Source organism: Phaeoacremonium minimum (genome assembly GCF_000392275.1).
Source record: "Phaeoacremonium minimum UCRPA7 unplaced genomic scaffold PA7_03_scaffold_162, whole genome shotgun sequence".
In the NCBI taxonomy this organism is placed as follows: Eukaryota; Fungi; Ascomycota; class Sordariomycetes; order Togniniales; family Togniniaceae; genus Phaeoacremonium; species Phaeoacremonium minimum.
In genome coordinates this window covers 222,331-242,737 of record NW_006921069.1, presented here as the reverse complement: position 1 = coordinate 242,737, position 20,407 = coordinate 222,331, and the positions used below count along the sequence as shown (strand labels likewise).

The 20,407-nt window shown below is 52.6% G+C and overlaps 2 protein-coding genes across 2 annotated transcripts; both read right to left on the bottom strand.

Moving 5' to 3' along the window:
• Positions 1–653: 653 nt before the first annotated feature.
• UCRPA7_2518 (putative eukaryotic translation initiation factor 2a protein) lies at positions 654–2,798 on the bottom strand (the record flags this gene model as incomplete). The annotated part of the gene is made up of 2 exons (XM_007915077.1): positions 654–2,153; positions 2,214–2,798. The coding sequence occupies 2 exons, from the start codon at positions 2,796–2,798 to the stop codon at positions 654–656; spliced, it is 2,085 nt and encodes a 694-aa protein (XP_007913268.1).
• Positions 2,799–13,986: 11,188 nt separating this feature from the next.
• UCRPA7_2517 (putative cp2 transcription factor protein) lies at positions 13,987–15,667 on the bottom strand (the record flags this gene model as incomplete). The annotated part of the gene is made up of 3 exons (XM_007915094.1): positions 13,987–14,090; positions 14,614–15,339; positions 15,412–15,667. 3 exons carry the CDS (start codon positions 15,665–15,667, stop codon positions 13,987–13,989), a joined length of 1,086 nt encoding a protein of 361 aa, XP_007913285.1.
• Between the last annotated feature and the right edge of the window lie 4,740 nt (positions 15,668–20,407).

Sequence of the window (20,407 nt, the reverse complement as noted above, 5' to 3'; positions counted from 1 at the left end):
AACCACCTAGGACAATGGTGCCATGGGAGCGCGGCAACCGTATGGGATTCCATATCTGGGATGGTAGGCGGTATGGCTGGCGGTCTGACTTCTTCCTCTATCTCTCCCCTCATATTAATCGGCCAATTACGGGCAGACGAATGAACAAACAGGATCAATCTAACATGCATAGGACTTGTGACAGCATCAATTCGGGGTTAGCACGTGTGTAAATGCATGTAATAGTCTCTTTTAGACCGCCTGTCCGCAGGCCCTCGGAATCAAGAGCCGTCGGCTTCCTTTTCAGTCTATCTGCCTGTCAAAACCTAAGTCTCAAGTCTCGTACACATGGTTTCCCCACTGTGTTGTTGGCATATCCCCTATGTCCAAATGATTCATTCGGCGTCGGGTGACCGACAACCCGTTGCCGAACTGGCGCTGAATCCCGGGCGAACGCCGACCTCTCTCCCTTTTTTTTCAATCCTTCTTCATTCGTAGATGCATCAAAAATACGCCGCCACTACATGTCCACGTAATTCTGGCCTCTGCCAGGTCATCATTAGAGACTTCCAACGGCTCTCCCATTAGCCCTGCCATTGTCCATCCCTTCCGATATCGCTTGGTCGCTTGGCGATTAGATGAACCAAGTGTTCCGAAGGAGGCCGAAAATATGCCTACTCCTTTTCCAAAGTCTCCAGTTCCCTTAGGACGGTAGTCTTGGTTGCAATCTTCTTCATCTGCGTATCCTCGAGTTTCTCTCCGCCAGCGAGCCGCATCTCCAGATCCTCAATGGCACGGATCTTCTTCTGCAAGCTTCTCATCTTCTTCGCATTGGGGTTCTGATTCGCGCCAGGGCCTTCGCCGGCAGCTCCGGCCGCGGGGGCAGGAGGCGCCTTCTGCCCACGCTGGCCACTCGGGGTATGCTCTCGAGGACGGTCGAAGTTGCCCCGATGCGTATTGCTGCGGTTGCGGCCACCGTGCATGTTATTGCGCGACTGGCTCCGTGAGTGGTGATGCTGACTTCGCCGTTCCGGGCTATGTCCCTCCCCACCCGATCCGCTGCCAAACTCTCTCGGGGGAGGGGCCAACCCTCCATCGCCCACCGGCGCGCCTCCTTCTGTCTCCTTCGCCTTCTTGTTGCCTCGCTTCTTCTTATTCTTCAAGGCCGCCTTCGACAGGTTCTCATCCCCATCGACAGGTTCGGCGCCTGGCACGCCTCGAGGACCCGTGGGAACACCAGCGGTATCCGCGAATTCGGCACCGGGGATCTGGCGGCGAGGTCGGCCAAACCCATTAGGACCAAGCGAAGGCGCACCATTGCTCACGACATGAGCCGCGCCACCCTCATCCTCGCGCTTGAAATGAAGCGGCGTAACAGAGCCTCGGGCCCCTGGAGGACGGTATGCCCCCGCAGGCTTGGATGGTGTCTTGATGGTGCCGAGATACGCAAGAGCTGAAGCATGCGGGACGGGGACAGGATGTAACGGATCTGCCTTGGAAATGTTCTCGGGCAGGACTGGCCTCCACAAAACATTGTACAATTCGATCATATCCTCGTTGTACATGATGCCGCCGCCAACATGCCAGAGTTTGACGCCATTGTCGACTCGCAACCGCGGCGAAGTGGTCGCTGTCATGATGTAGACACTGTCCGGGCTCCATTGGCAAACGCTGGGGTTGCCGCTTTCAATGGTGCAGATCTTCTTATAGTCCTTCTCCAGGTCGTACACATCGATCTGGCCAGCCAGATTGCCAAAGCCTGCAACCAAGACGAAGCGGCCGGTCGGCGAGAATATGATCGTGTTACGAGGCCCGATGGGGAAGGAGTGCTGAGCAACGGCACGGTGATTGAAGATGGTGGTCTTCGCAGGCATGTAACCGTAGATAACGCCAAACTCCTTCGAGTTCGGGGACCAGGAGACATCGTGAATGGGTCCTTCCTTGTCAAGGGCAATACGTGCATCGAAGCCGCCATTAGCGCTGAGCAGATAGAGAGTAGTCTCACCGTAGTAACTCTTGTTGGATTTGTCCACTTCTGTTTGTGCCAGCACAATCAGGCTTGTTCCCTGTCCATTCCACTTCAGCTGCACCTTGTCGCCCTTGAAGAAAGTCTTCTGCGAGATAGGACTAGCAAACTGGGGTACGTTGAAAACCTTGACGGCGGCAGGTTGACCCTGTGATGAAGAGTTAGCATCGCGAAGAACCATGGCAATCTGTCATCTTTGTCCTCTCACCTTGCGCTCTGGAATGAAGACGGCCACTGAATGAGTCGGTCCTGGTGCGATGGCGAAATCGCTGACGCCCTCAACTCTGAGTTTATTCCACACGGTTGAGAGATCATTACTATCGTAGAACTGAACTTCGTTGGTCACGAGGCGAGCGCAGAACTTCTCGTCGGCAGTATATTGAAGATTCCAACCTGACTGCGACTTCTGCACGAATCGGCCCAGCGGCTGCTTTTCAACACCCTCGGGAAGGTCTTCGGCAGTGCGCCAGATCTTGAAGTTCTTGGTCGCATCGCCCGCCTCGTCCTTGGATGGGCGCTCCCACGTGCTAAGAAAAGAGCCACGTGGAGAGAAGCCGAGCTCGAAGACGTTGGGAATCGCGAGCGTGGTCAGCACATGGCCAACGGACGCATCGATGACGCTCACGCCCTCGTTAGAGGCCCAAGCAAAGTAGCGGCCGCATGGAGAATACACACAGCACCGGAGATTTCCTTCGGGCTTGACGAACCCGGGGAGGGGCTCGTATACCGGCGCCGCGTCGACGACACCGATGGCCTTCTGGGTCCGGTAGGCAAACTGCAACGGGCTAGCCATGACTAGTCAAAGTCACAGATATTTGCTGCTGCAGGGTAGTCCTGGAGTTGTAAGGGGTGTTCTTCTTGACGTCCTTCTTTTTGTCTTCTCGTGTGCTGATTGTAGAGACGCGTGTCCACACACAGATTTGTAGGGCAGCGAGGCACTTGGCTGGTCGTGATCTGAAAAATCAGAGGCTGCGGGCTTGGAAGGGATTCTCAAGCAAATGGCTATGCCGGGGCGTTGATGGTCGTGACGGACTCAGGTCTCGAGATTTGACGGGTGTTGGCGGGTGGGCAGTCCAATTCCCCAAGGGCGAAAATGGACGTTTGACACGTGAAGCCTTACGACCTGGAGGAAGAAGTTTGTGGTGATCGAGATAGCCAGAGGGCACAAGACAATGACAGTCAAACAGCCTCGGTCGGTTCAGTCGCAGCTGCAGCGCAGGAGTGAAAGGGCGGTGGGTGGGCTTTGGAGTCGGGGCGGCGGCGAGCAGCCAGACGCACAACAATCAACAAAGAGGAGGAGGATGAAGACCTGGACCTGGACTTGGATCTGGGCGGGAAAGACCCTGACCTGACCTCTGCAAAGAAACGGAGCCGGAGAAGAAGAAAGAGAAGGGTGACGAGGACTACTGCCCAGAAGGGGGCCGCGCGGAGGGGATTGGCAGGCGGTGCGTGTTCGTGAAGTGACCGTAGGTGAAGAGAAGGAAAAGGAGCGAAGCCGAAACCAAGTGGAGGATGCCTCTTACCATAAGGCGGTAGGTAGTAGCGTCTGTGATGATTTTTTCCCCCAGTCACTTTTTTTTTTTTGGCCTGTGCCTCTGTGGCTTGCTGGTGCTGGTGCTGAGTCGGGCACTTTCACCCCCACTACGTTTTGGCCTGGGCGCCGCCCGCCATTCCTACCCAAGCCACGATGTGGGTAGGTCGCCTTACCTACCCTTACCCTTCACTTCACTTCAGTCTTCTCAACTTGCTTCAATAAAAGTTGATAACTTGCCTATATAATCGCCCGGAAGTGACAGTGGCCAGTTTCTTTCTTACTCGTGTACTTAACAGATTTTATCGACGCTGCACCTGTCTCGGCAACCACTCGTGGTCCGACCGCTCTGAGATCCCATAGACAAACAGACACACATATCAAAATGCTTTCGAGCCTTCCTCAAAGACCGGGGTTTCGTCATGTACGACAAAGAGCACCCAGTGACTGAATTGTTTCAACCACAGAACGATGGCGTCTCCAGGATCTACTTAGCCAACTGTCACATCACGTGGAGAGTTGTCACCGTGTTTCGAGTACTAGGTCTGGCGCACACCGCGCTTTGCACCCCTATATCCATCAGTAAGATAGCCAATCATGCTGTTGCATTCATCAAAGAACATTCAAGGTTGGGTCGGCCGATGGCCAGTATGCAAGGTAGTTACTTAGTGTCCCGCAGCTGCAGCGTGGCTTACGGGAGTTGGCCGACAGGCTGGTTGTCTGCCGAGGTGTGCAACAAAACCTTGGACTACTACGCAACCTCGAATCGTTCAGCCTCAACCGGCCCACGGCCCACGGCCCACCCACACGCACAACAAAGCACCCCTATGTCGTCCTCAGGTTAGGCAATGCTGCTGCTGTTGATGGCGATGCTCGAATGGACACATCACGTATATGCGTTGCAAATAACGTGCGTTGTTGGTCGTCCAGTTGCTCTCTTTTCAGGAGTCCCCTCTAGTACATCAAAAGAGATGTGTGGCTGCCATGCATCGGTCAATGTGGTACACTCGATGAGATTCAACTGGCACCCATGCATGACGTGTATATTCTTTTTCGTTCAATGTCCTTGGAGCAGTAACAAGTCGCCGAGTCTCTCTTGTTTTCCGCTTAGAGAGGAAAGAGGAGGCGCAAGTCGTGTTATCTCATAGGCCTCCTTGCTTCCAAGACACGTGGACCACCCAAGTCCAGATAGATGTTTCTAGAAATCCTACCGTCTTGTTCTTGGTGAAGAGAGATAATGACTGCAATTAGAGCATTAGTACATTATTATCTGCTGTTCTTAATCAGGGTGAAGTATGCTCTCATCAAGGAAAGGCAAATGTCTGTTCTCAGCGTCGATTTCTACACCTAGCAAAGGTGCGTGTCGCTTCATACTATCACCTGACACCACCCTAGAGCTCTTTGGCTACGCAAGTTAGTCAAGCAATGTCAGAGTGATTATGTACAATGCACCAAGACAGCATTGAAACTCAGAAGTCGGCTGCGTATGGCACTGAGCTGGTTCGTATGGCAGGAGGTTCTACTACGGGGCTGACCGCCTCTACGTCCCATATCCAATCGATCAAATCCTCAAACTTTCGAGAAGCGACAGCTCTATTGACCATTCATTGTATTGACCTCTGCCATTCCACTTACGGAATGAAATCTCCACTGTCGGCTTTTTGCTATGTTCGAGCCAACACGGCCAAATCTTGACGAGAAATGCCCGCCGTGTGGGAACCCAGCAACCCTGTTTAAGCTCAATACCGTAAATGTTGTGTAAGAAGGCCCGACTTCTGTTGGTCTTCGAGGACAAGAGAGCCTCTCAAATATTACGTTGATGACGGTCAGTTCCGGCTCCTCAGGCGTGACTCAAAGGAAACTAGCAGGGAGAAAAAGGATTGAAATGACATACATGTACAGGAAGTAATGCTTGAGGCTCCATATAGCTCCCAATGGGTGATATTTCGTTTTCGGCTGGCTTTTGCAATGGTCGTGTCGACAGCGGTAACCCTACTTGGGCATTCGCTGAGGTGCTATCTGGCCCGCATTATTGCAAAAAGTCTCATCACATGAAGAGAGTAAAGTCTTCGCTAGCCTAAGTCAACCCATGATTGGTGAAGTACACGGAGTGGGAGAACAAGAGGGACCGAGAATAAAGCACCCCACATCGTGTAAGGAACTTCGAGGACACTTGAAAGACCGTTAACCGTTTGGTTATCTAGGAGATCAGAGTATAATATTTTGTAGCCATGACAAGAGATTCGCATTTCTCCTTTTCGAGTGAAAGGTTTCGCGCACATTGAATCTCCCCACTCCAATGAAAAACATATCGTGTAAGTTTATGATGCGAGGATACTGGTTACTCGTTAATACTTTCTGCGGATATCAAGCTGACAGCTGTGACGAGTTCATATGACATCAATCGTGATGGTTTCTTAGCGGCAGCGGTATAATCTGCAACTGAACAGAGGCCACGGTTCCCTCTTGGCAGAGTGTCCATTAGTCAAGTTTGATAGTTGCATATGGTGCATGTGTGCCGCCTTTGGCGTTATATTGTCCACCGTCGATATCAAACCTGTATTGATATCCCGCTGTCATATAAGCTTCAAAAAGAAATACGTCGAGCTAGTCATAACATCTGTCATGTTTCTCTCAATCATACAAGCCATGGACAAGAACGCACAAGTCTGGTGTAGGCTACAAATGCCTGTGACTGCTTCCTCACATGAACGGAACCCATCATGCCGTGTCGGGCTCTGGATCTTTGTGTTTTCAAGGCCCTGCAAGGCGAGTGAGGGTACGCGAGCAATTTTGAGCAAATGATCTTGGATACACTAGGTAGATGGCCGTCCTCTTCATTCGACAGCGCAACCACTTTCTAGAGCGGATCGACGACAATTTTGGTGACAGGCTTTTGCCTCGACGAGTATTAGGAAGCTGAAAATACGTCTTTCCTGACCGTCTATCCAGCTCCACTACCCAGCGTCGCACTCCTACTATCTCACCGTGTCGTTGAATGTTCTTCGGGAACGTAGCGTATAACCAGCGGCTTTCGCTAGAGGGCGAAGCCTGGAAGCCGAGGCGTGACAGTAGGCCGTCGGAAGGCGAGGGAAAGATAAGCCGCAACGTTTTCTCATCTTGTCGGTCGTTCTCTGTTTGCTTTACCACCTAGGGATTTGCTTCGACGTTGTTCTCCTGTAACTCTCTCTAAGACCTCGCTGTCGGTTTGTAGCACTGGTTTGCCCAAGCGCACATACTTGGATCTCTCCATCGACACAAACCTGCTGTTTATTTAAGTCTCCATGGACAACTTCGCTACCGACCACCCTGATTTGATTGAAGTGAAGACGATGGACTGAACGGGAGTAGGAAAATAATTTGACATGTTCGATTGGCTCTCATTATCGACTTTCTTTGGTATGTATGATGTCCCTTGTGCTGCCTTGGTCTCCATGTAGCCCGCCGTTGTGCCGATTTACTCTTTCGAAATCGTACCTCGAATTGTTGCTGTTACCTGTTCCAGTTCGAGCCCACGCCGTCGAGGTTGCTGTTGCTGCGAGCATAAATCGAAGAAGGCGATGAGAAGACGCCAGTGGAATGATTCAGCCAAAGTTAGAAGACGCCCGCTTGCCTCGAGTAAAATTCAACATCTAAATACACTCGGCGGGCTTGCATGGCAGAGAACAATGTTCGACCAAATTCAAAGCTGCAATATTCCCCTCATTGCGATGGACGATGTTCGCGAGATGACGTAGGGCTCGAAATGGGGTGTTGTTTGTCGATCACCATCACCGTTTATGTCAAAGCCATTTCCTGAACTAATATCGGCCCGAGCTTCCAGGCTTTGACAATTTGCAACGTGCTTGTTTACCAAAAAATGATTTATAGAGAGATTGCTCCTTACCAACTTGTCAATCTTACCGTACCTCGATTACAAATGAAGTCTGAATTTTGTGTTTTGAATCGAATGGAAATCCTCGTCTCTGCAAGTGACGTCACTGGACGTTTTCACTAGAGGATTCTTCGTACAGAGAGCATCCACAGGCTGTTCAGATGCCATAAGATGCACAGTCGAGCGCCTGTCGCATTCCGTCTTGTGATGCCCCCCGTGTAGCTTTCAAGAGCCTTACACTTCTTCCTCTTTTTGGCACCGATCAAGACACCCAGACTCGAACCGAAGGCTTCGATGAGCTTCCCCCCATCTTTCAATTCGAGCACGGACCCCGAGGTTTCGTAGATCATTAACATCATGATCGGCAGTGATTCTGCAAAAGATCGGGCCAATGACCTCCGCATCAGCCCTATCTCTCGACCCGAAAGGGCTCCCGCGATGCCGATCATCCATCATTGTGGCTCAATGACCACACATGAACCCCTCAATTGCCCGCATAACTACCCCCCAGTGGCTTGAATGCCTTCATCACTCACTCCTCAGAGACTTCTGATTCGATGTTTGGGCCGTCAAGCCACAAGGGCCCCTCGACCTTGATCGCCGCTGAGGCTTGTGATGCCAACCGAGCACGGTAAAGGCTCGCCGTGATAGACGTAGGCTTTGTGGCTCAGTAAGAGACGCTTCTCGTGACCTCGACTGTGGCGAGTTTTCTTGTGAGGCGTCAATTACCCGATCAGGAAACCTTTGAAGCCTATTTGCCCATATCATTGGTCTTCTCGAGGAAGCCGTCTCGTCATCCCTAGCACCTGGCTGTGGCTTGCCCTCAGGTGGCGTCTTCGGATGCATGTCCGGCCTGTGGCGAATCGATTACAGTGTTGTTTCTCCCCGTCTCCTCGTCTGGGCGGGCCTCCCCATCCTTATCTACTTTGGAGCTGCGGAAATTGTGGCTCGACACGACGATGATCATACCTGTTCTGTGCTTGCCGGGCTCTCACTAGCCACGGGCTCTTCATCCAATGATGGATCGAGTCTCCCCACGTTGGACAGTGACATCCTCTTCCTGAGGCTCGAGGGCATATGGAAACAACCCGAACGGCGATGTGTTACGGATGTGGCGATGGGCTAAGCCACCACTCCTCGACGCTTCTCCTCGAGTACTTCTCACAGTGCGTGCTTCTTACTGGCTCTAGCCACCTCCACGACGATTCTAGATCTCGTCCTTTTGTGGCTTACCGCAGGGAGAAGGTGGCGATCGCTGGCTTTTCGCACCAGAGACTCCACCATTGCCCTTGCAAAAACCAACGTCTCTGCGACCTTGACCAGCTGAACTTGACCATCTAGACTCATCATTGGGCGAAACCCCTGACGGTCAGTTGACCCTATCGTCGTCTCCAAAGACTCCCCTGGAACATGTCGAGCCACACTTGTGGCTTGACTTGGAGAAACCTTACGAGCCTACCACAATAAGTGAAATGCACGAACTCCGCACGATTAGCCCTGTTGAAGGGTACATCTGGACGAAGTACACCCAGGGCCGTGATCCCCCCTATCGGTGAAACCGTAGAATCTGCGGCTCAATGCGTCGACTCGACTCTGATGGCTACCGCACTATCTCTGGAAGATGAGCCTTCCGAGGTGTCTTAGATGATCGGCGGCCGGTTTCCTTCTTCGGGAACCATCCTTGCGTGTCACGTCAACGGGCAAGGGAGCCGGGCAGGCGGGACTCGGTAAAGAAGGTCAAGCCTCCCGCACGGCATCCAACCACATGGTTCCTAATGCACTCGCACCTCTGCACCTCCTCCACCCACCCCCCAGCCAAACAGCCCCTACACCCCACTGTCACAACTGCTGTCTTGCAGTGAGCGAGGCCGCTAATACCCCCTAAACTTTGGCTAGTACCAGTACCACACCCCGCCTGGAATTGGGGTATGTCGTGCTTGCAGACGCAGTTACGCCGACATGCAGCTGTGAGGTACACTGGCTGCAGGCGGGCTCTAAGGCAATTCCTGCGTCCACATGCAGAAATGCTACGCAGCCAAGCAGTCACGCGTCGCGCACATCAAGGGTCCATTCGAAACAGTCGAGCACAGGTGAGTCAGTGGCACTTCACCAGTCTCTTGTTTCTTCCCAGATGTGCGTCTCCCGCAACGGCAATTCTTTTGATGTTATCGATATTTTGTCGACATACGTAGGTAGATTGAGGTGTGTGGTCCGGTATCACGACCATGCTTTGTTAGCGTTGCCCCTTTTCTCGACCTGCGGGGGGAAACTTCCCTCTCAATAGTCTTCAAATCCCCGAGAGTTGGGCAGCCGGAGGTTCTCAGCCAGTCGAACTGTTATCTCCAAAGACGTGCATCGGATGCAATAATTCCCCTTCGGTAGCCGCCCCAGGGAAGTCCTGTGGATCAATCGTGCTCTTATCGTGGCTGCATCATGAGAACACTGCTCCCAAAAATGCCTAAAAGGAACAGACAGCTACGCAAAGTCCTGTCAAAAGGGGTCGCGGGTGGCGCGCGCCTTCCGAGACGTGCCTCCCGCGTTGGCCTGTCCTGTCCCTGTCCCCATGTTTTTGTGAAAGGAGAACGAACATGACACCATTGGTACTCGCTGTTCCTCCTAGCAAGTGTAGACAATGCTCTCGACACTTGTTGAGGAATGAGCCAGACCCTTGCTCCCGGGCAAGAAGCCCAGGAGCTAAAGACACCAAGATGAAATAGAGAGAAGTGATTGGGATGACTGAGCAGACCCGGGCCTCTCGCAGACGTGTACCGAAGCATCTCTCTGCACCCTAGAGGTCCTGGGATGATCGTGCATGGTGGCGGAGTTGCTGCATCAGCTGACCGATCAACCGAAACGCAGAGTTCAACTCACCAATCGACCTGAGTGAGAGATACACGGAACTCCCTCCGTCGGTGACTGGCCAATTGGTCCTACTGGGACCATGGTGCCATGATCAAGCACGAGAGAGCGCTGGTTGACGCACGATGAGAGGAATCCCTGCAGAGCTGGACAGTTTGATGCATATCATGGGCTAGATGACCTGTGGCTGTGCCCGAGGACTTCCTCATAGAAATTTGAGCCGAGAAAGACTTTTACAGGAGAGATCGCCATCCATCAAACGGAAGCAGCCAAGCAGGAGAAAGTAGAAGAGAAAGGCATAGGTCTAGAATAGGTCGAACATGTATGTACCTGGCGGACGCGCAAGACACTCGCCACACGTTAAAGTGGCTAGTGCAACAGGCCAAGACAAACGGTGCGGCCCAGAAGGGCATGTATGGTGTCGATCGCTGTGGCTTGACGCATCAATGGTGTAAAGCCAACGTCAGTCCGTCGTTGCACCAGCAAACTCAAGGTGGTTCGAGGTCTTAGGCTTAGTTGTGCCGCCGAAGAACGAGAGACACGGAAGGCACGGCAAGAGGCGACGACGTGGCCGAGACAAGAGTCAAGTAGAGAGGGATGGAGATAAGATGGTAATTCTAGGCGGGCGTCGTGAAACAGCTAAAGTCAATCAGCACAGTCCGTCAACTCCCCTACCATACAGCCTCGGGAAGGCTTTGATCATATATTAGAATTGAAACAGGTGAGTGGTCAGGCCCGTTTTGTTCACCGTTGTTGTTTAATTAGACTCGGTGAAACGCCTCAGCGCCTCCTCACCCACTCTGAGTTTGGAATTGGGGCCCAGGGCGACTCGATTGAGCCAAAGTCAGTTCGGCCTTGGCTGTCAATTTCTTGCCAGTGGCCACGCACCAGCTTCGTGAGTCTTGACGGGAAATCCCCCCAATGCGCATCGCGGGGGCGCGGATAGAAACCTCCGGTTGGGTAGCATGTCACCTTGTCTGCTGCCCTCCGGGGCTTTTGCGGTGACAGGGCGGATGGGCAGTGGACACTGGGACACTGGGTCACTGGAAACAGAGCCAAAACGATCGATCGGTCAATCAATCAATCAATGGCTTAATTGGGTAGCAACGGGCATGAGGAAACAAAACGCGCCTCCCGGGATCCCTGGAGGGCAAGATTGAGCAAACGGTGCCGTCTTTGCCAAATGTGGGTTGCTGAAACACGGAGGCCCGCGACTAACGGCGAATTAAGATAGCGCACGCTTAAGGTAAATCTAACCTACATACTGCCTAGGTAGAGGTGAGAACCGCCGTAATGTAATGCTAAGGCAGGCAGGGAACCTCCGTTAGCCAACGTAAAGTACCGACATACCCAGCAGCTACCTGGGATACTTTGTTCAATTATAAGGTAGGAATGGCGGAATGCAAATTGTCGAGTTAAGTCACGCTCTATTGAAACCTATTGCGTGTCTAACTAGGTAAGGTAATTTACACCACACCGCACTTCACCCATCCATAGACCTCCTCAAGGTACTCCAATCTACTGCGTAGCGGTCCTCCTGGAGCGCACCCAAGTGCACTTTTAATGGAAGGACTGTTGACTCGTTTGAAGGGGCAACAGAAGATCCGCTGCTACCTTGACTTTGCTCTGCTCACATCCCGGCCCAACAAGCCATACAGGCCTGATAGAAGACACAGCCAGCACACCCAAGTACCTGCAATTGCTCGTGACGGTCCGTCCTTTGCCAAATGACAGGAGGCCATCTCGTCTCTCTACACATTACAGTACATAGCTTCTCCTACTAAAGCACACAATCGCGTGTCGCCATGGCCACATCGGGAGGTTCCATTGCTCGGATCATCATCTGCATGCAGCACATGCCAGTGCTAGTATGGTCGACTCGAGAAGACAAAACGTCGGTGTTAACGGCCGATTTCTTCAGTTTCCAATCCTTGCGTTTATTAGACATTAAAGGATACGTTCGGCAACTGCCTCAGGTATCGTACCAGACCATATATAGTAAATACACCTGGTTCACATACATACAATATCTCCTTGCGAGATTCGGTACAGCGATGCCAGTCAAGTATTGTACATTAGGTACGGCGTACAGCTCAGGTGGGTTCTAGGCGCGCCTGCAATCAGCCCAGTTGCCCCGCCGTCTGCGCGCTAATTCGCACCACCACCGCCGCCGCCTCGTCCTCCTCCCTCCTCCTCGTCCATGGCGCGCACTCAATGCTCCCGTACTCCTACACGCACGCGGGCTTGCACGTACTGTCTGCCGTACTGCTGCTGTGTAGGTGTGCAGAAGCAATACAGCTCAGTACTTCCCGTGTGCGACTAGTTAATTACCGCTAACGTTAGCATATGTTTCGTAGCGTTCCCTTTGGCACCATGCCAACCAGCAGGAGTAAAAAAAATACACCGAATTGTGAAATGAGCGTCGTCGCAGGCGAAATTAGCTCTGCGCAGACCGTCCCCCAATCACCGTCTCCCATCGTGACTTCGACCAACAGCTTGTGATCTCGCTCAAGCACGAAGTCTAGTGGGCTTTCTGCATCTTCCACGTAGTGCATCCTTGTAGATCTGGGGTCGTTGTCACGAGCATGCGTGAAACGGCAAAACCCCCCGTCACCCCTGGTAAGCGACCGGTCGCCAGTGCTGAAACCCCCGGCTGACAGAAGGGACCAGACTCGTGAGATTTGTGGTTCGCTTGGGCAGTGGATCTGGCTCTGGAATAGGCATTCTGCAAGATGGTAATCATATTTTCCCCCCCCTTCACTGTGCGAGGTCGTAACTCTATCAGGCATGAATCTCGTTGCGGAAGAGGATGCGTAATGTAATGTAATATAACGGAATGGGACCACAGTGAAGATGACATGGGATGTATCAAGGGATGGCTGTCATGGGATTTTCAAGTAGTATGATGCCAAATATGGCGCAGAGAAATTTTGACAAAAGAAGCACCCCATGTGTAGAGGGCTGGAATAGGTGTCATCGACGCAATAATCTCCCCTCGATAAATGTGCCCCTTGTCTGATGTGTTTCGTGACGCTTTTCCACGATCCCCTCCCAGATCCATTTCCAAAGGTGACGACGAGTGTGTTCAAGACACGTCAACTAAATGGTAGCGAGAATGCAAATTCCAAAAAAAAATCGTGTCTTCCGCTGAATGATGTGCCTTTCTAAAACCGATGTGGACCCTCAACAGCGGACCGAGAAGTAGAGTAAGGGTGCCCATCGAGGGACTTGGTATCTCAATATGTGTGCGTGAACGCCCCTCAGATAAATCAGATTATAGTGTCCCAACCATGTTGTCGTGTTCGTAATGCCGATCTGGTGAGAGATTCAGCCTGGAAGAAAAAAAAATACATTATCCCCGAGTCTAAGTTGCCGTTGAAGCCGATGTTTGCCAATTCCGAGAAGGATCATGTTGAAATTAAAATGTAAGTCGAAATTCATAGCCGCCTTGCAACGCTGCATGTGTCGTAGGCTCTTCATTCTCCCCAGGGGCATCAACTGCCATTTCCCATTCTCGTTTCGATGGTGAAGCAGATGCGCCGACCTCTGTTATTTCGAGAATCATATCTAGACCTTCCGAAAGCTCTCGGATGACATCGTCATCCATCTCAACCTCGAGCCCGCGCTGGAGGACATGTATCGTCCGGAGTACTCGGCTCGGATCAAGATTCCATTTCGCCGCAATTCGTGCATTAAAGTCCTGAAGTGTCCGTTGTGTCAAGTATACAGCTTTGTGTAGCTCCCTAGCTCCTGCTTGTCCTCCATCTTTCCGTGCAATATAGAAACAAGCAACAGCTTTGGAAGTGCGTTCGGTGGGTGGCCTGTACGAGGCGTCAACTCCAAGTGCTTCGATCCAACCACTGAGATTCCCTGCGTCATCTGCCTTTGGAACTTTGGTTGGCTGATCTGAACCCTGCCTGGCGGAGGAGGGCTCAGCCGATCCAACACCTTGGAACTCTTGCCATTGAGCGTTGGCCCCACTGACGGACACAGAAGAGTGTAGTGACAACGAACTCGGCGAGGGGGAGACAAGAGAAGATCCTGCTACCGATTCGCGGCCGCTGCGTTCCCTCCAGGCCGAGCTATCTCGGGATTCGACTTTGGTGAGATCAAGGGGCTCCCCTGGAAGACTCACAGGATGCGAGTCTGGGTCGTCAAGCTCGTCGCCGCGCAAGTATAAGACACTAACCGGTCGCGTGCTTGTAAACATGTCTTGGAGAGTCTGTAATTTGAAGTGAAGGTCTTCCTCAAGTGGAAGTCTCCCACCGCCTGCAGAGCTTGTAGATGACATCGACCAAGTACGCTTGTGTTTTTGAACCTTTCCAGGTCGCTGGGTGTCCTGACCTTTGATTTGGGAGCCACCGGCTCGCTTTCGCTTGCCAAAATCCTTCATGCCACTCTCAGCCTGGGCAATTTGTTGCTTTAGCTTGTCGATTGTCTTCTTCACATGTGCCACGTCGTTCGATAACTTTCGCTCAGCACCATGGTCGCGGAACAGCTTGACTTTACAGTAGCAGATCTCCTGAGTCGCTTCAACGGGCTGCGGTGAGTCGGGCGCTAGAGAGCTCGTCTTTGCACATAGTCGAACCGGGATGCCTTTGACACCTTTGGAGTGACTGAAGTCTGTCGACAAGAAGTTGAAGCGAACAGCAATGTTGCATTCTACGGCGCCGTTGATGCCTGGCGTCCACAAGACTGAGAAACCGTCGAAAGAAGCGCTTTCGAGATCAATCCTTGTCCTTTTATCGTCGCCCTCGGCTGGTTGACCCGCTTCCACGTATTCGACAGCCTGTAACTTCCCTCCTCTTTGATGTGCCTCGTTGGTTCCTCGACCTTCCTTCCAGAGGCTCCAGCAGACACCAGGCTTTTGTCGCTGTTGCTCGTCTTCGAAGGATATGCGAACAAATGTACGGAAGCGAGTGCCAGGTGCAATAGGAAGTGTGGGCGTTGTATCAACGATAGATAGAGAGTATGCCTGGCCCTTGTTCAAATATGTGACTGGAATTTCATCGGCATGCTTGATCATGGCCGTTGGCGCGTTGAGCGTGGCATGGAAGCGGAACTTCTCGCCTGATGGGTGCATTGTCATGGGCAACGACATGCCGTATTGCCTCGGTTGAAATCCCATCATAGGTGACTGACCCTGGAAAGTGCTGTCGATGGAGCCCATGCGTTCTTCAGCAGGATCAGAATCCATGGGGGACCCGTCCTGGTCCATGGTCTCATAACCGGTGTCTTGGTGCACAAACGTTGACGGGGCAAAAGAGGGCTGAGGAGCCGGCGGCTGGACAAAGGGATTGAACGGGTGGAATTGGTGTGGATGGATACCGCCTTGGTGGAAGCCGGCCAGATCCATCATTGCCGGACCAGAGTGCAAGGCCGCCTCTGAGGTTGGCATTGACAGCGGAGTTCCCAGGCCCATGCCGAAGCTGAGAGTTGGTGTGTGCAGGTCTCCTGCCTGTGGGTGATACAGGGTGTTGGTGCCTCCTGGTGTAGGGGTATAGTATCCAGGAGGTTGATTGGCGAAAGTGGTGAAAGAGAAGGAGTTCGGGTCCATCAGAGAGGGCGTGAACCGCCATGGCTCATTTGTCGCCCGGGGAGTGGGATCTTGGTCCCGAAAGGCCTCATGGCTTAAGCTATGACTTCTTGAAAATGGAATATGTCAGTCGTGCGATCTAGTCAATGGAACTCTGTTATGGCTCGATTTCTCAAAATCGAGCCATAAGCTCGTGGCATGGCAAAAGAGGGAGGAAAGAGCGACTGCTGTACCCCGCGCGTGGTTGCGCTCGTGGTGAGATTTGGGGAATTCCGCCTGGGTGGTGGGACCACGATGCAAGAAACGGAGCAAGAGAACAAACAGAGGACCGATGAGGGCGGATGCGGCAAAGAGTCAAATAACAGACATACCTTTCCTGTGCTGTGACGGGAATGACAGCGTTATCTGCTGTGGTTGTTTGAGCTGGAGGGACGGCGGCTGATGTACCCTGCCCAACACCTAGTTCAGGAAATTGCTGTCTGAAGTTGGCGAGGAGCTCGTCCCCAGGCTTTTGCGAGCTCGTCCTAAACCGTGAAATAGGTTAGTAGATAGTCGTAATGAATGCGGGAATCACGGTGCAACGCCGTGAGCAGTCCCAAGCGTCTCTGGCGCATATCTCCTACTCTCTCGCGATGCGGCACCCTGGCGCCTGGCTGTGGCTTGACTGCTGACGGCAGGCATTGCGTGCTTGTTGGGTTGCTAGAGAACGAACCTTTGACGAAACATCTGGAAGGATGTTCTCCTTGCGCTGTCTCGGGACAGCGAGCCGAATGGAAGTTCAGAAGTTGGAAAAGGTCGTCCGCCGACCAGAGTCCGAGTCCCCTCGTCAAGTGGCTTGAGTTGCCTGTCTTGGGGGTGGCTGTCTGCGACAAATTGTCGAGGCTGTCGACTGTGATCGTCGGGCTTATGGTGGGGAGGACTGCTGGGGACCCAGATACTTCATGAGACAAGAGTCTCTTTGCTGCACTGTGCGTACGGATCCGGCAGAGGTGATACGGCCTCGATGGACAGGTGCTTCGAGGTCAGATCTGGGATGTGAATAACGAGAGACAGGCCTAGTAGCGAAAGACGGTGGTCAGGCAAAGGCGGAGTGAGGTTGTGTGAATGGGTGTGCAGTGCGCGAGTGTCAGAGAAGGAAGGGCGGGAGGCGGTAAACGACTTCAAGATTAAAGAAGAATTGAAAAAAGATATATATAAGAGGAGAGGCTGATCTGGGAGAAGGGCATGAGCAACCCTAATGTATATAAGACTGCAATAACAGTGGGAGCAAGAGCAGAGGCAGGCCCCGTGGGTACTTTGGACGGATATAGATGGAGTGTGCTCAAGGTCGGTATCGTCTCGTCTCTTCACTTCTCTTCGAGGCTGGGGGGTGAGTGAGGTCACGTAAGGTAGAGAGGTAGTAACGAATTTGGAGACCAGGACGGGGACTGACTTTGGATCGAAGTCCAGCAGCCAGCAGGTAGATACATGGGGAGTGGTATTGCCCAGAAGGAGCCAGGATGGACGGGGATGGACGAGGTATATGGGGGTGTCTCGCCCACAGGGGGGGAGGGGTGAAGAGTGTGGATGAGGCGTGGGAACAACACCACCCGGCGGCAGCGCCAGCATCTAGACTAGCAGCGCAGCAGAGACCAGCGCCGCCGCCAGCAACGGCACCAGCGTGGAGGCGGATGTATGAAGTGCGTGCCTCGCTGGCCAGGTGTACTGTGCAGTAGGTACTTTACTTGCGTACCTGGCTTACCTTTGCCTACCGCCTTCGTAGCGTCTTTGACAGGATGCGATGCCTCTCTCCCCTTGGGGATGTCTCGTCCCCCCAATTGCGAATGAGGTAGATACAGTACTTCACTTTTCCGTACTCTCGTGCATGCCTACCTACCTGGTAGGTCGGTAGTCTTCCAGGCCCAACCGGTATACACACTGGGTGGTCTTTCGCACCATTTTCCCGTTCATCTTCACGTTCGTCTCTCTCTCCTCTCTTGACAAGCTTCTTGCGCCCCTGCCCTGACCTCCGAGGCAAACCTAGCGCCGCCATGTGCAATTCTTGATGCGCAGCACCAACGGCTTACTCCAAGTGAGCCGTGTTCGTCGGGGAGGACGGAATGTCCACTAATACTACGACTGCATGAGGTAGCAGTTAAACTGCGGTACTCATAGACAAAGTACATGCCGCTGAAGTATCAGAACGCCGGCTCGAGGGAGGGACGCCCCCCAGAACGGCCCCAGAACAGATGAGGTACCGACGGTCTTGTCCCTGGCCTTACCCTACTCTTACGTCCGTCAATTAATCGGTGTGGGAACAGGCGGCGGTCCAAATGCACTACTGGGGCCGAGGGACCCGTCCCATAGTATCCTGGTCCGAAGACGCATGCAGTAAGTCACCGTACCTACCTAGCTTCCAGGGGGGAAGTATGCATTGTACCCTGCGAGCTTGCCTGGCACCAGCTCCAGTGCTGGACTCTTCACTTACAGCGAGCATCTCGGCTCTTACCGTCCTGGCACTGCCTCTGTTAGCACCGTCTATCTCGTTAGGCTTTGCTTCACTACACTATAGCACACGATGGTCCGCGAGCACTTCTCTCGCGCCATGCCCGAGCTCACCATGCTCGACGGCGATGTCCACATGAACAAATTAGCGTCTGGGCTGGTGCAGGACAGACGTGGCTGGAGAGCTCTCTAGAAGCTTTGCGTTTGCGAGAAGGTATTGCCCCACTGGGTCAGGTAGGAAAGGCAGCCAGCCCTTGGACGGACGTGACAGGGAGCAGGGTCCAAGAGATTTCCGGCTCAACGCCACGCGCTATTGTAAGGCTCCAGATTAATGAAGGGATGGAAAAATTGTTAGAAGGAACATGTCGAGTTCCCCACTGGCGAGTAGGTCGCCCGGCCGTCACGTCATGGCGGAGGCCAGTTGTGGCTGCTTTGCAAAATGATACCTCAGAAGCAGGGATCATTCATGTATCTCCAGTGAAATATACTTCTTAGCCCACATGTTTTCCGGCAATACATGCGTATCTAGAAAGCTTCGATACATTGAGGCCATCCTATTAGCCTCCTTGTAGACGGGGCAGTCTGGCAGAAGGGGGGGAGGACTTGACCGTACAGTGCTAATCGTGGCATAAGGTCGGTCAACGCACATTGGCTACGACGCCTCCTCTCCCACGTCCCGACCCCTCTACTGAAGAAGTTCACGCTCTCTCCATCTCCGCACTCCATCTGACCCCCAGTACGGTGTTGTACTGTACACCATGCCATGCCATGCCATGCCATGCCAGGGTAGAGTAGAGTAGTGTAAGAGTAAGATTTGTTTCGTTTCGCACGACGGATGGATGGCAAGACATACAATTGTAGAAGAGTGACTTGAGAGTGGTGTGTCCTAATCACGGATTTCAGGCAGGATACGATCGAGGCACACGCCTTCACTTCCACTTCTGGGCCTTTCAGCCGTCTTGTCAAAGCGCTCTGCCATCTACCTAGGTAGTGTAAGGCAAGGAACGCATGTACAAGACGCATATCCTAACTACCTAACTACCGAGCCCTTCATCGGTAACTGTTGTCTTGCAGCAAACCGAAGATCTGCCTCAACCCCCCTTCGTTTCCCAGTGAAGTCAGCAATCGAAAACCGCGCCAGCTCCCCTTGAAAATTCGCGCCGGAAAGTGAAGGCGAAACGGCATGGTAGCCCCGAATACCACGCTTTTCTCCCGAAGTGATATCAGACCAGACGTCGTGAGGATATTTGACATGTGCTATGTTGTGTTTCTCTCACTCTTACAACAATATGTTGACCGTGCATGTACGCATGTACATCTGGCGATCATCGCGTACGTTGCCCGTCAACATTGCTTTTCCCGCCTCGTCTGAACAACGCATCACAGATGGAGCACACCGCCGCATGGAAATGGCTCGCTTGAACATGCTGTTGCCATCGCATGTCCTCTCCTGTGCCCTAAGTGATACCACCAATGAATCCAGTCCGGTTGTGTTAGCGAGATGGCAGACCCCCCATCGCCGTTCCTGCATGCTCTGGATTACTTGGGACTTATTGTGGCTCATGCGACACAGTACATACACTATCGTGCCTTTCTCCTGATCTAGCCCGACTGCAAAGACCTGCTGAGATGAGCTAGAGCAGGCACTGTTATCTCATTCGCATCAATTTGGACCCTTGGGTCTCCAGCCAGATGTGGCGGTGCATCTCTTTTCGCCTCCTGTTCGTCTGTGCGATCCCTCCATCACATCTCTGGGAGTCAGAGCTTCGATGGTATCTATCTCGGACCTGATCTAAATATGGCTCGTTCGTCGATCATTTCCATCTCTTGATCGAAGAGGGGAAAAAAAAACAAAAGGATAACCATAGAAAAATAGCACGTAAGAGCTCTTGATCTGGATGAGTGTAATTAGTAGGTTGCGATTCTAATCTAATGTACTACCTATCGCCACTAATTACGAAGTAATGCGAATTGATTTGTTGAACGACTGCCACGCCAGGAGAACCCCAAGTGAAAAGAATGACTATACGCTCGTTGTTGTAGAAATTAGCGAATATCTAGCCCATCTTCTTAGGCGATGTGTAGTCCTACCTCGTAGTTACTCTAGAGTGTATGTAT